This window comes from Dasypus novemcinctus, chromosome 17 (genome assembly GCF_030445035.2).
Source record: "Dasypus novemcinctus isolate mDasNov1 chromosome 17, mDasNov1.1.hap2, whole genome shotgun sequence".
Taxonomy (NCBI): domain Eukaryota; kingdom Metazoa; phylum Chordata; class Mammalia; order Cingulata; family Dasypodidae; genus Dasypus; species Dasypus novemcinctus.
Window position 1 is genome coordinate 18,108,513 of NC_080689.1, and position 15,925 is coordinate 18,124,437.

At 46.9% G+C, this 15,925-nt stretch overlaps 1 protein-coding gene across 1 annotated transcript in view; it reads right to left on the bottom strand.

Moving 5' to 3' along the window:
• The window catches only part of LOC101428818 (calpain-13), a 389,789-nt gene that overhangs the window by 165,560 nt on the left and 208,304 nt on the right, over nt 1–15,925 (bottom strand). The window contains exon 14 of the mRNA XM_071208756.1: nt 15,010–15,129. Coding sequence (XP_071064857.1) covers nt 15,010–15,129 — 120 coding nt within the window. The remainder of the gene's footprint in view (nt 1–15,009; nt 15,130–15,925) is intronic.

A 15,925-nucleotide genomic window follows, 5' to 3' on the forward strand; every position in this document is an offset into this window, starting at 1 on the left:
GGGTACACATAAGAGTGGAATTGTCAGGTCATATGATAATTCTATGTTTAACTTTTTGAGGAACTGCCAAACTGTTATCCATAATGGTTGCACCATTTTGCATTCCCACTAGCAATGCATGAGAATTCCAATTTCTCCACGTCCTTGCCAATGCTTAATTTCTATTTTTTAAGTAATAGCCATCCTTTGGGTGTGAAGTGGTATCTCACTGTGGTTTTGATGTGCATTTCTCCTATGACTAATAATAGTGAGCATCTTTTCATATGCTTATTGGCCACTTACACATCTTCTTTGGAGAAATGTCTATTCAAGTCCTTTGTCCTTTTTATTGGATTGTTTGTCTTTTTGTTGTCACATTGTAAAAGTTCTTTATATATTTTGGATATTGAACCCTTATCCCAAATACAGTTTGCAACTATTTGACATTCTGTAGGTTGTCTTTCCACTTTCTTGATAACAACCTTTGAGGCATAAAATTTGCTAATTTTGATGAAGTTGAATTTATCTATTTTTTTTCTGTTCTTTCTCATGCTTTTTTGTCATAACTGAGAATCTACTGCCTAATACAAGTTTTTGAAGAATTTCTCCTATGTTTTAAGAGTTTTATTTTCTTAGCTCTTATATTTAAGTTGTTGATCCAGGTTGAGTTAATTTTGTGTATACAGTATGAGGTAGGAGTCAAATTTCATGCTTTTGCATGAGGTTATCCAGTTTTCTTAGGATTATTTGCTTGAAACCATTCTTTCACCATTGAGTGGACTCGGCATCCTTGTCAAAAACCAACTGACCACAGGTGTGTGTGTTACCAGTTCTATTCCATTGGCCTAAATACCTGTCCTTATACTAGTACCACACAGTTTTGATTACTGTTAACTTTGAAATAAGTTTTGAAATTGGGAAATTTGAGTCCTCCAACTTTGTTCTCCTTTTTCAAGATGGTTTTGGGTATTCAGGGCCCTTTGGCCTTCCATATGAATTTGATTTCTGGAGTTTTGATCAGGATTGCATTGAATAGGAACATTGTTTGGGGTTGTATTGACATCTCAACTACATTAAGTCTTCTGATCCATAGTATGGTATTTCTATTTATTTTTCTACTTTAATTTCTTTTATCTAGGTTTTGTAGTTTAAAATATACAAGGCTTTTACATCCTTGGCTAAATTTATTCCTAGATATTATATTATTTTAGATATTATTGTAGAAGGACTTGTTTTCTTGATTTCCTTTTTCTGTTCATTGGTGGTGTAAAAAAATACAATCAACTTATATTTATCTTGTATCCAGCAACTTTGCTGAATTTGTTTATTAGCTTGTGTAGTTTTCTTGTGGATTCTTTGGGAATATATATATAATCATGTCATTTGCAAACAGAGATAGTTTTTCTTCTTCCTTTCCAATTTGGTTACCTTTTATTTCTTTTTCATGCCTAATTGCTCTGGCTGGGACTTCCAATATAATGTTGAATAGCAGTGGTGGTCAGAGTTTTTATTGGAACTCAGTCATGTAGACATGGTTAACTGTCTTTATGGCTGATCTTTAGTTTCCAGCCTCTCTGGAGGCTGAACTCATAATACATTGCCCAAATTCCCCCACCCTAAATCCTACATCATTGGATAACCCAGTGTGATCCAAGACCCCCCAAGTAAAAAACGACACTTTTATCAAGCAGGATATCCCAAGGGCCTAGAGATCACCCCCATTTTGCTGAGGGTAAAGTTCAGAACTCTCTTTGGGTATGTTAATTATTTATTACACAAAAAGTAATAGCAATTAAAAAAAAGAAATAGTAACAATAATAGTCATTGTAATAGTATTAGCACTTATATTATAATAGCAGTAGGCATTTGGTAAATACTTCTTAGGTTTGATTCACCCTTCTTGTATGCAAAATACTCCTCCACTGCTCAACTCAAACCTTACATCAATGTGAAACCTCCCTGAAATGTCAGTCTAGTCCCGACTTCCTCCTCAGTGCTCCTTGTCTGCATCATTCATTAGATCAAATGCTGTAACAGCCAATAGCATCTTTTTTATTTACCAGACCTGGGGCACAGGCAGAGGATTGTCTAGGCAAAGTAGGTCAGAATGTCAGGTCTTGGGTGTGTGGATAGTTATGGTGCTGTGGGCAGGTGGTCAGGACATCCATCTTGGCAAGGGCAGTTAAGTTCACAAAACCAGCCTGAGACCAAGAGGTCAGTATTAGGATAGAGACTATCAGGAAGTGAGGAACAGAAGTGGAGTGGTGGTCCAGGGTGTTATAACCTGCCTATCCAGGGTGGTGGATTGGCAGTTTCAAATGGGCAAGTGGTTAGAACTGGGGACCTGTAGCCTAGGATATCAGAGACCCAAATTCAGGCATTAGTCTTTTGAGGGAATGGTGCCCAGACCCTTGTCTCTTAGCTGGTTATCAGAATTGCTAAAATTTTTTCTCAAAAGATAGATTCCCAGATTCCAGCCCCTGAGACTCTGATAGAGTGAGTCAGAAGCACTGTTGGCAGAGATAATGGGCTTTCCATCTCTATGAGTGCATGTGCCTACCAGATGATGACTAAAGAAGGCCTCATAATAGCAGCAGCCTTGAAACTTAATTAGAAATTTAATGAAGATTTTACAAGAAGCAGGAGGTCTTCAAGGCACACAATGCAGTTTCTTAGCAAGTGAGTGTGATGAGATTTCAAACACTCTGTGAAAAAAAGGGGGCAAGCAGTCACCACCTTGAGGGTCAAGAAGCCAAGGTCAATTTATCCAAAAAGAAAAGAGAGAGCAGTCATTTCTTCAAGGAGGCACCATGTGAAAATATTACCAGGACCCCAGGTTTGCTCTTCAGAATGCCCTGCATCAGATTTGACCCATGAAGAATGGTGATGTCTGAGGGTGAGAGCATATTTAGTGCAAATTGATAATTTGCAGAACCATATACCCTGTTAGCTGAACCAATTTCTGTATGATTTCCTTGTGCATTAAAAGAAAAGTCTAGGTCCCAAGCTAATATCCATGCCCTGAGAGACTGGGGTGAGCACAGGACCATTGTAAGGAGACTGGGGTCAAGAAACATTGCTTTATCAAATGAGTTTATAATGTGTTTCTTCTCTTTCCTAACAATATGCCTGATGAAATGTGGTAGACTTAGCAATCTTCCCTTGTCTTGTGTCCAGAAAGCCAGAACCCTACCATAAATCTCCAGGCAAAAAACTGATGGATTGTTCTTTACAGAATCTAGAGCACACACATAACTGATACTGACACCTAGGATCTCCCCCAACGAAAAAGCCAGATCACTTTTGTGTGGTTAAGCTTACGAGATGACATGCCCTGCCCATGCACAAAGAATATACAGCTGTGTTAGTGTCTCATCCTTAAATATAAATTGTAGCCACAGGTCACAGGACATATTGAGGCAGAGAACAAAGCAAACAAATCCAAAGAAAACTAGGGAATTCATTAAAGGGATACAAGGGAAAAGTAGCCATCCAGTAGTCAAAGAACATAAGAAAAATCTCAAGAAATGCAGGACACAAGCCTCCAAATTGAAATATGGAAGTATGAGAGGATAAGGTATAAAGAGAAGGCACACAGGTTTCCAGGTACAAAAGAAAAACCAAAGCCAAAACAAATAAATATAAATAATTTAAAAAGTAATAAAGAAAACGACTGCATTGATATCATACTGCTCAGGAGCAGTGCTGAAATCTAGAAATCAATGAAACAATTTGGGGAAGATGATTTATCAAGTGTATCTAGTGTTTCTGAATGTCTTGTGTGGAAGGCACTGACTGCCCTTTGCTTTGGACTATCTTTTCAAGCATGCTTGTATAGTGAACAGCCTTGTAAGGCAGAGAAACTGCCTAACTCCAGGACAGAGGGCAGACATGGTTCCCACCCACCAAAAAATATTTGGATGCCCAAATCTCAGAGTTTCTCTCTTGTAATGTGACCCATTTTGTGTGCAAATGCCAGTTAGCCTTCTTTACATCACTATGGGAATTGGAACTAGGGAAACAAAAATGCTGATATTCTGGCTATCTCATTGCTGTGATCAATAAACTGTCCTTTGTGACCAAGGACTCTTGCATCTTCTACTAGCCTCCATGAAACTGTGGCAGGCTAAATTGTTAGCCTGCAAGTTGTTTTTGTTAAACTCTCAAACTATTTTTTGACAGCAATGTCATCAAGGTTCTGAAGGAAAATGATTTCCACCTTAGGATTTTATACCCAGCCAAAGTATAAAACAAATGTGAAGTAGAATAAGACATTTTCAAATATGCAATACTCAGTAATGTCCCTCCAATGCACCCACTCTTAGGAATGTACTCTGGGATGTTTTACAGCAAAACAAGAAAGTAAATCAAGAAATAGGAAGATACATGATCCAGGAAAGAGAAGAACCAATATTAGACCCTAGCTACTAATATATAGTTGACATCCACTAAGTGTTGATTGGATTTGAGCAAATTAAGAATGACTCCTAAAAATATTTTTAAAATAGGAGCAAGGAGTGGCTATGATTTGGGTGCAGGCCTGCCAAGAAGCTGTAGATGCACTAGAGATATTCTTCAAAGTTCTGTCTATGCCCAAGATTCTAGACTTTTTTTCCCTTATGCCACAGAAATACAAAGTCCATGGCAAAACAGTTGGGCTGTTGAAATTAGAAATAATTGGTAAGAGGTAAAGCTTGTCAAACCTATTTTATCAGGAATGGCTTTGTTTTCATAGTGGAGAAGTACTCTCTGGCTAAACTCGATTTCCTGAGCAGAAGTAGATCTTTGGCCTTCTAGCCATGCTCCTGGCATTGCAGCTTCTGGTTCTGGAGTCTGAACAACTGCCTATGGTTGGAACATGTCTGCAGTGTCCATCTTGCCTTCCTGTGTACTTCCTTCCCTAGGCAGCTCTTCAGAGTTTGGCTGTTAACTGAAATTGATTTGATCTGGATGTTCCAAAGCCAACTGAGGCCAGGAATGAGAGTCAGTGGTCATTTGCATCTCTCCAGGTCTTGGCTTTCTGCTATCCTGTAGATGGGCCCACCCTGCTTAGGGAGGTTGTGCAATCCTGTGTACAGCTGGGGAGCTCCCCCTCTGATCCTGCTCCCTCAAGGCAGCTTCTGAAGGCTCTGAAGTTCCTGTTAGGTTTGTATTGTCAATTTCCCAGGCAGAACAGAAGCACCAGTTGTCTGTTGACAGAGGCTAGGTCTGAGTTTTCCCTTTCCTTCTCTATCTAACTAAAAGAATTCTTCATATTGAGCCTCTTTGTACTATCAAGGAACAGCTTAGGGAAGCAGATTTGGGTCAACAGATAGAGCGTCCACTTACCACATGGGGGGACCAGGGTTCAAACTCAGGGCCTCCTGACCCATGTGGTGAGCTGGCCCACGCGCAGTGCTGATGCGCGCAAGGAGTGCTGTGCCATGCAGAGGTGTCCCCTGCATAGGGGAGCCCCATGTGCAAGGAGTGCACCCTGCAAGGAGAGCCGCCCCATGAAAAGCACAGTCTGCCCAGGAATGGCGCTGCACACATGGAGGCTGACGCAGCAAGATGATGCAACAAAACAGAGACACAGACTCCTTAGTGCCGCTGACAAAAATCCAAGAGGACACAAAAGAACACACAGCAAATGGACAAAGAGAGCAGACAACAGTGGGGGGTGGAGGGGGTAGGAAATAAATAAACAAATAAAATAAAATAAAAAAATAAAGTGTTTAAAAAACATGAATGTCTGGAAGCGGACTTGGCCCAGTGGATAGGGCGTCTGTCTACCACATGGAAGGTCTGCGGTCCAAACCCCGGGCCTCCTTGACCCGTGTGGAGCTGGTCCATGTGCAGTGCTGATGTGTGCAAGGAGTACCGTGCCATGTAGGGGTGTCCCCCATGTAGGGGAGCCCCACGCCCAAGGAGTGCGCCCTGTAAGGAGAGCCACCCAGCACGAAAGAAAGTGCAGCCTGCCCAGGAATGGCGCCACACACACGGAGAATTGATGCAGCAAGATGACGCAACAAAGAGAGACACAGACTCCCATGCTGCTGACAACAACAGAAGCGGACAAAGAAGAACATGCAGCAAATGGACACAGAGAACAGACAACTGGGGTGGGGGGGAAGGGGAGAGAAAGAAATAAAACAAATCTTTTAAAAAAATAATTTAAAAAATGAATGTGGAGGGGGGAGATTTCTTTTTTTTTTTTTTGAAAACAAAAAAAAAGCAACAGCTTAATGGAGAAAATCAGCTGTGGTCCACTCAGAGTGGTTCCGATCAAGAGGCACCCTTTGAGAGCCAGACACTGCCAGACACAGTGCCCATCCTTTGAGTAGCTGACAAACAAAAGGGTGCAGCAAGATGGGCATATAAATAGGGAAGGAAGTGTAGGAAGGAAATGCTAAGATGGGGTAGGAGCAGGGTACTGTGGGAACATGGAAGGACATGGGGGCAGTCACCATGGACACACAGAGGTGACACCTAACTTTCCTGCACACCTCCTGCTGGGGATGTCCAGAAAAAGTTTCCTTGTGGAGAGTCTTCCTTTGGTCTCAAGTTCTTCTCCAACCTCAAAACAAATAGTTTAAAATTTAAAAGATTCTGCCTATATTATATTAAAGTGAGGGATAAACCAGGTATTCAAAAACAGCATGGAAAAGCAAACGTGGATTCCTCTGCCTGGTATTCTGCTCTCTCTTCCTTTTGTCCAGTAAACCTCACAACTCAACATAGTCATCTTATTCTCTGAGTAGTCTCAGGAACATGGGAAACTTGCCCATCTCTATGTCCCTGTACTCAACTGATCTCTAATATAGCAGTCATCCTACAGAGCACGTTCTCCCCCCTCCCTCTTTCCTGTCCTTCCTTTCTCTCTCTTAAATAAACCTGCTTCTCTTTTCTGGTTGCTGTCCTTGAAGGCAAGGACCTGCAACCAGATCCTGGCACAGTGCCTATCAAATAAGTGCCTAGTAAATACTCATTGCTTAGTGATTTACATAAACATTTGGGGGGCTGAGTTGCTGTGTAATTTGGGAGGCAGTGCAGTCACTGAGAGGGGGTAGACCATTTGGCCACTTACTGGTTGGGCAACCCTAATCAATTACATGACATCCCTGGGATTTGACTTCCTCATCTGTAAAACTGTGGTAATACCTACCTCATAGGAATGCTATTAGCATTCAATACAATAATGCATGCAAAGCACATAAACAAAGTGTTGGTATATAATAATGGCTCAGTACATGCTAATTCCCTTCTCCTTCCTCTCTCTAATAAATGACTGATGAATGAATGACTTTGAAGGTGAATGTTGCTAACCAGCTGTTATAGATGTAGAACTACTTAATTTCAAAGTCAGCTCATGAGGGAGTTTCACACAATGCTACAACTGTATTTGTAGCATTTTTCATTTGCATGAAATCATAAATATTCGTTCTTCAACCCTTGATAAGGAAGGAGCACAGCCCAGTGCTGATGAACCCTGATTCTGGAGATAAAATTCTTGGATTTGAATCTCAGTTCTATGACAGGTTGTATGATTTTTGGCAAGTTACTTTACTTTCTTGGCCTTTAAGTTACTCACCTATAAGATGGAGATAATATTAGTTGTTATTATGAAATAACTATTATTTCCATGAGGACTAAGTTACGTTCTTTGAAGCTCTTAGAACAAGATTAGGCACATAGTAAGCACAGTGGAAGTGATGCTATGCCATTACTACTCCTTTTGTTGTGTCTACAACCTATAATTAGAAAATTAAGCCTGGTTATCAAATGGATAAATTAAATGTGGGCCATATGAAGACATCAACCCTCTCGGTTTAGCAGGTTCTACTAGGCGCTATCCTCTCCTCTCCTCCACCTCCTCCAGTGCCTCCCTGCCACCAGGAGCACACACCGACTACCTTAGTCTCTTGTACCATGGTCGACTTTCCATTCTGATTGGTAGTGACATCATTCAGGTCTCATAATCTTTTTTGGACTGTTTCTGGGATCTGCTTCAGGCCCTTCCTTCCCAGAATCTCACCTCCAAAGCTTATTCACTGCTACCCAAGCAATCTTCTACTGTTGACATTCTGGTCAATATCATGCCCTTGCTCCCAACCCTTCCCTGGCCCCCAGCTACTTACCCAATTATATTCAGAATCGACTTGGCATTCAAGATTCCCCTTTTCAGCCCTAACTGACCCCCACTCTCTTCATGCCTTAAACCTGGAGGGTTGGTTGGCTCACTACCTGTTTCCTCAAAAACAAAACAAAACAAAGCAAAACAACCCCCCCCACCCCTGCACTTTCCTGCTTCTTATCTAGAGTGTAGCCCATCTTGAAGTTCATCTCACATAGGATCTTTTCTTCCTTTGAATTTCAGAATATTTTAGTTGAACCTCCTTTCTGACACTGCATTTGGAACCTTAATACCCTGGCCCCATGCTCAGAACCCAGCATCCTATAAAAGCTTCAGGGACTCAAGGCTCTTATCCCCTGTTTGGGTGACATAGATCAGATCCCATCCTTCAAGCCCCAGGAAGGCAGATGGAAGCCCAGAGCACCAAGCACTGGTGCCTGAGCTGGAAGCTGTGGCAGTACATAGCTCTGTTCTGTGCCCTCCCAAACTGAAAGTCAAGTGGGTACCAGGATGAAGGGGACCAAGGAGAGGCAGCATTCAGGTAAGACAGTAGAAACCAAGAGTCAGACCACACATTTTAGAGGGTTGGCTGCAGAGCTGGAGATGTTTCCTGGGTGCTGAGGTGTGGTGTGATGTCCCTTGAGTGAGGAGGGTGTTTCTGGGGGGCCGAGCCAGGCTGAAACCCTGCCATGCCCTGGAGCTCCTGACCTGCTTGTCTGCTGCTTAGCCTGTATCACCATCAATGGTGCCAACGACTCACAGTTGCTTGGCACACAGTAGGCAGAGCTGTTCATGTGTGCAGGTGGGGCCTGCATACAAAGGGGGAGTGATTAGTCAGCCAAAGGGGTGCTGATGCAAAATACCAGAAATCAGTTGGGTTTTATAAAGGGTATTTATTTGGGGTAGAAGTTCACAGTCAGGCCATAAAGAGTAAGTTACTTCCCTCACTAAAGTCTGTTGCCATATGTTGGAGCAAGATGGCTGCCACTCTCTGCGAGGATTCAGCCTTCCTCTTCAGGCTCCAAGGTCCCAGCTTCTTCCGATCCCAGCTACAGGCTGATATAAGGCACATCTCTTTCTCTGGGGCTTATTTCTTTCTGGGCTCAGCGGCTCAGCTCTCTTCACAAGGTCAATAGTAGACTATCAGGCTCATTCTCTTCTGGGGCCTCTGCCATGGCCATGTCTATTGGATCCTTCTCTCTTTTCTCACGTATCTGCTTCTCTGTGTATTTACTTCCCAAGACTCCAGCATCAAAACTCAAACTCTCTCTTCTGTCACGTTGTTTTCTCTGAGAGCCCACCTTGGTGGGTGGGAACTCAATGTTCTACTGATGTAGTCAAATCAGAGCCCTAATCATAATTTAATCAAGTAAAAGTGAAACCTCTGAATTTAATACACTCTAATATGCCCAGAGGAACAGACCAGTTTACAACCCAATATCCATTTTTGGAATTCATAAACAATGCTAAACTGCCACAGGGAGGAAGCACCAGCTGGAGGCAATAGTGGACCCCTGGGTTCAATGAAAGGACAAAATCAATGAGGGGAAACACACAATTTCCCTCTCCCATGCTCTTTTCTGTTTGCTTTCCCATACTGAACATGTCATCAATTGAGAAACAATTAGCAGAGCTCTAGGGGGTCCCACTTCTTATCCATTACCCCAGCCTCTCACCTCTCATAGACCTCCTAGGATTGAAGCTTCAGTCCTCATCACTCACAGGCTCTGGCCCTGCTGCAGTACCTGAAGTTTAATCCTCACAAGGAAACTATGTAAGAACAACTAACATTTTTGAGGACATATTATGAGTCAGGGTCTGTGCAGAGAATGTCACATGGATCATTCAGTTTAATCCCCCCAATAAAATGAAGGAGGTATGATGATTAGCCCTATTAATAGATGAGGAAATTGAGTTCAGAGAGATTAATTTGCCCCATCACACAGCAAAGAACTGGAGGAGCCAGGATTCGTACCTATATCATCTGACTCCAAGTCCTTGGGACTAATGCTAGATGGTGCTGTAGAGAAGCATATTGGTCAAAGCAAAAGGAGAGATCAGGCTCAAGGGAAGCTGTTTTCTTTACATCAGGCCAGGAGAGATCTGAATGCTACTCTCTTGATGGGAGAGGGAGGCACAGCAGATGGAGGGAGAAAGGAGAGGGAAAATCAAGGCACGGGAGAGGGGTCCACCCTGGAGAAGGCTACTGAGGGAGAGAAGCGTTCCAGATAGCCTCCATCTTGGAGGAGGAAAGCTGCTTTCAGAAAAAGGCAGGGGAGGGCCTGGATGAAGGGGGCCGGCTGGGGGGACGGGCCTGGGTGCTGGTGGCGATGAGGGACAGGCTGGCCGAAGAAGATGGAAGGCCCAGCTGAGCCTTTCACCTGCACACTTTGGAGCTATGAATGGGAGCAGCCTTGAAGAGAGCTTTTTCTCCGTTGACTTCTGTTGGCCTCTGGCTGTCAGCTCATGCATCAGCACACCAACAGCACCCTGTAGATGGGGGCGGGGGTCCATGTCCACCCTCCATCCATCTCAGGATGGGTGAAGGCCCCATGGCAGAGGTGTTCTGTCTTCCGGAAGGAAAGAAGGTGCAGGGCACATTCTCCCCCACCACATCAGGTGGCCCTGCCATGGCCCGTGGCAGCCCCTCACCCAGGATTGGGGCCAGCCTGGCATTTCTCAGCTGGCTACACAGCAAGCCATCTGCAGGGGAGCTCAGGGCTCCTTGTCGTGCCTGGACGGTGAGTTATTGCAGCCCGTTATCTTCGGTAGCAGGCAGAGGCAACCTGGGTTGCTCCTTCCCGCAGAGCGAGACCAGGTAATATTTACTGATTCAAATGAAGGTAACCAGCCCTGTCACAGCACAGAGGCTGTGTTTCTCACCCAAGGTTTTGTTTTTTTCCCCCTCCTTTCTTCCTTCATTATGTTTGTAATTTTGTTTTATCATTTCCCACTGGAAAGCTGTGAAATGAAAATGATGCAATCTACCGCTGTGAAATAATGTCGTGCTCGAGTCCTTTTCCAATAAGCCCTGAGGTTTGCTCTGTGACGGCTTCATTAAATTGTTGGCTCCATGGCAAATGGAAAAGCTCAGGGCTTCAGATTTTGCTAATCCAAGTTGGGCTGCCCAGGACCACTAGTCACAGGGTGCTCGGATTGGCTCACATGTCTGCTGTGAGGGCAAGTCCCAGAGGCCCCTGCACCTGCCCTGCTGCCCTCTGTGCCCCAGCTGTGGTCCCTGTGGGGAAAAGGTGAGCCTCTCCTTGAAGCATTCCCGCTGCTGTAACCCCAAAGACCACAGGCTCCAGGTAGCCAGATGCCAGTGCATATGCCGGCAATTCTCGCAGATGAAGTCCAAGCATGCCCGCCCACCGGGCAAGCATCAGACCCCAGAGTTTATGGGAACACATTCTCTCTCGCTGGTTCTACTGCAGTATTAAAGATTTCCATTACTGATAATCTTCGCAGCTAGCACTTTCAGCATTAAACTCTGTCATTAGGAAGTAAAATATGCATGATCCTTAAATCTATGTTTATTATAACAAGATTTCATTGTTATAAATTTGTCTTCTCAGTTCTCCATTTCTGCCTTTGTTGTCTTTTTAAAACTCTCATGTCTGATAACTGTAGCCAGGAGGTAATTAGGAAGTGGCACTAAAGAATCACTGGCTTATTCTCTTACTCATTCACAGAAATGTATTGAGTGTCTACAATAAGATATGGTCCCACAGCCAGCAGGAGAGTGGTGCCAGCTACTTACAGCACCGAGGGCTTCTGGTCAGAGCTGCCTCAGGAAGGCTCCTTCCTAGCCCCCACACACATAAATATTGAGTCAAACACTACAAAGCCACCTAAAATCACAGCTGCATTTGAAAAGAAGGAAGTGGGGAGGTTCTAGATTCCAGACACAAGTGGGAAATTTGAAGCCAGAGTAGCGAGTGAAAGCTGAAGGGGAACTGAAGCCACATATACATACACATATACCTCACCCAAGCAGAGGCAAAATCGAGACCCTACCTATAACTGGGTGCCTAGAGGGGCTAGACAACCCCCCACCCCACCCAGCTGGCTGAGTGGTGATGGCACAAAAGGAGGACCACAATTTTGTGCACAAAAAGGGTCATCTGCAAGAAATGAAAATCTAAGCTTGCACCAAACGTAGATGCAGGATCCAGCTTCTCACCACATTCACAGAGTGGAAACCACAAATGGAGAAATCAATGTACATATCAGTTTGGAGTGGAGTTTCCGGCAGAAGTGCACTTGAACCTCCCCAGAGGCATGCCCCCACAACCAGAGCACACGGTGTGCCTGTGGGGGGCGGGGGCACTCCTGCTGAAGATGAGTTCACAGAGAGAAATGACAAGACACACGAGGAAACAAGCTGCCCCCTCCTGGCTTTCCCTCTCCTGTGTAGGCCCCTCCCCAAGGACAGGGGCTGGACCCAGTGACTTGGAATTCGGCAGATGCGATGGGAGGTAACTCCCAGGACTAGGTTAGACAGGCCTGAGCCTTCCGTCCTGCTCCCGCCTTCCCTCCTGTGGGTACTCCTCCCTTCTCTGCTGGTCGGCTTCTCGAGCAAGCGGGGCCAGGAACGGAGCGCGGCCTTTCGCCCATGCCTGCGAGGAAGTGAATTGTGTTGCTTGCAGGTGTTGGACTGCTGGAAGAGTTTGGGACAGAGACAGCTCCAGTTAGAACCCTGAGATGACTGCGGGCCCAGGCAATACCTAGACAGTAGCTTTACAGAGCGGCCCCAAGGCAGAGGACCCTGTTAAGCTGGCCCTGGATTCCTGACCCACAGAAGCTGCGAGATAATTAACGTGGATTGCTTGAAAGCTGCGAAATCTGGGGGTGATTTCTGAGGCAACAGTAGATAACCAAGATAGCTACTGAACGACATATGGTGAGCATACCTCTGCAGAGAATGTGCATATGTATTTTTGGAACTTTTAAGCGCTATGAATCGGTTCTTCTCTCATGTCCTAGCTACCCAGAACAGGCAACCACAGCGCCCACTGGGAAGTTGGAGTAAGAAGCGCCAAGGCTTGTGGCCAGGGGGGCTGCACGTCCCCGGGCGGGACCTGCTCTGGTCTCCCTTCCTCTCCTGCCATAACGGGAAGCAGACGGCCAGGGAAGCTAGGGCTCTTGGAGGCAGAGCAGAATAAGGGCACAGGCTCCCTGTCGCCCTGGCCTCTGTCCACGTGGCCACCGGCCTCCTCCACCCGTCCACGCCACCCCTGCCCCGGAACATGGAGAACCTCTAGTTCTGTGCTAACGCAGGTAGAGACCAGGTGACACCAGCCCAGGGAGAACTTGTAAGGTTAACTTTATTTGTTTGAAAACCACCCACACACGTCATCTCTCAATTTTGTCCCGGCCTGGTGGCAGGGAAGGCCTTTCTCTCTAGCCTTCCCCAGTGCCTTTTCATAAGAAAGGGAAAAACAAAAACACTTCCCACTCGTTATCTGTCTCCAGGCCTGGAATTTAGCAGCACTGACAGCATGGAGGTTTCGTCTCTGAACCCCACTTGGCTGGTGGTCACTCCATCTTCCCCGAGACAGCCACTCCTGTCCTGGTGGCCTCGCCTCCACCCCCAGCCCAGGGCGTCTGTGGTGCCCGCGGCGGCCTGGCCTCTGGCCCCCGCCAGGGCTGGTGGGCCCTCACGCGCTCTCCACGTCCCAGTGCTGGCTCATGAGCGAGGCCTCGCACGGGCTGACGACAACTTCCCCAAACATATCGGCGTCCAGGCAGAGGTGGGATTCCAGGTGCTTGATGTGCGAGCCCGTCTTGAACCATTGCTGCGAAGGGGAGAGGAGAGGGGATGAGCCGGCAAGCGAGCCGAGGCCCGGGCCCTTCGATGCCACCGGGAGAGGCAGCCTGACCAGAAACGCTCACACCCCACGTCCAGGGGCACGTGGAGACTTGACTTCACGCAGTCTCACAGAGGAGCAAACTACCACTAATTGCTCTGCCAAGGAGTACTGTTGTTGCTTTTTAATTGGATAGAAAAATAAAAGTGAAATCAATATGTTTGCTAGGAAAACTCATTAGGAGGCAATAACTTTCCAAGCAATAGGCCAGAAAATGTGAAGCGAAGAGTCACAGGAGCAAACAAAAAATTTGCTCCACGCTTTGTACCTGCACTTACAAAAAGCAGGGAAAGCTGGGGGCGGGAGGGGGGGGGGTGATATTGGGAGCAGGGGGGAGGGCAGAGGAGAGCCAGGTGCCCGAGCAGAGAGGTCATTCTTGTGCTGCTGTTTGCCAGACTTCACCTCGCACGGCAAGGAGAGAAGGGGATGGATGCGTACTGGAGATGGACTTCATGTGTTCCAGCTCATTTTGTTGTGTAACCGCTACCTTCTGTGGTGAGCACTCTCAATCTCATCTCACAGAGGAGGAAATAGAAGCTCAGAGAGCTCAAGCAGCCTGCCATGGGTCACACAGCCAGGGAGCCAGAAAACAGGCATTTGACCTCGGTCTCCAACTCCCATCCCCACTTTGCCAGGAAGCTGAATGAGCCAGCGCTAGAGGGATGGGGCACGCAGTACATCCAGAGGCCCGGCACACGGGTGGACGGGCTCCCAGAGCCCAAGGCTGCAATGGGCTCACCCTTGTGGTCCCGAGGGCTTTCCCACAACTCTCCTGACCTGGGATCCTGGGGCGGGGTCAGAGTGACAACAGGACAGCAGGCGAGGGGCATGCTTCATGTGGCTGGGGGCCCAGAGGCCTGCCGGTGGCTCAGAGGCCATGAGGCTCGGCCCTGTCACCACGGCTGGCACCACTCACCCTCCCACTTCTCACCGGAAGGACCCTTCCCTCTCCACAAACCCCTTCCTCTTCTGACACGTTCTCTTCTCCTGCCCACGAGGTTCAGTGCCACAGGCTGGACCTGGACCCGGCGCGCACGTACCACGTACCTGCTTGACGTCTCCATTCTTGCAAAGGATGAGAACCACCGGGGCGCCAGGGAACAAGGTGAGGACCGAGAGGCAGAAGTCCTCCTGCATGATCTGCTGGGTGTACGTGAAGGCCCAGATCTGGGAGGGGAGGAGGCAGGGGGGGTCCTCGTCAGGACCCTGAGCTGTGTGACGTTCTACAGCGTGGTAAAGAGCAGGGGGTCCCGGAGGCCTCGTGCCTCAAGGCCCCCTCCCTGCTGCTGAGTCTCTGTCCCCACCATCCCCCGTGCAAAGGACCGGACGCAGGGCACGCAGGCTACCTCTGGCAATCACTCAATGGCCTGAGCTTTGGAGGGAGCCCCAGCCCAGCTGCTCGGCCTCCAGCTTATCTGGGGCAAATGTCTCAGTCAGAATTGTCCCTACACTGGACACCTGAGGCAGCTTCCTGGCAGCTCGCCCCCAGCTGGCTTTAGGGGAATACACCCTCCTTTTTGAAAAGGAGTCAGAGAATGTCCTGAGAACACGAGAGTTAGGACAAGAGAGCGAGGGACAAAGGGGACGAGGAGGTGCTCCAAGGGGCAGGGTAGAAGAGCTGAGAGGGAAAGAAGCAAGTTATCAAAGATCATTTCGAGAGGGTGCACACCCGACACACCAAGACGACAGGTCGCTGGCTGACGTCTGCAGGGAGAGGCTGAGAAATGAGAGTGGCAAGCAGAGTTCTGAGGGTATAAAGAAGACATTCAGGGGCAGGGGGTGCTGCAAGGAATAATTCTCACGTATGTCCTCTGAAGTGCCCACGATCGCAAAGCAACTGCTGCTGAGGGCGTCTACAGCCCCAAAGCTCCTCAGGTGGGGTGGGGGTTCCTGGCATACCACTCAGAACCTGGACCAGGTGCTCTCCCAGGTGGTGAAATGGGGGTAATACCTGCCCTTTGCC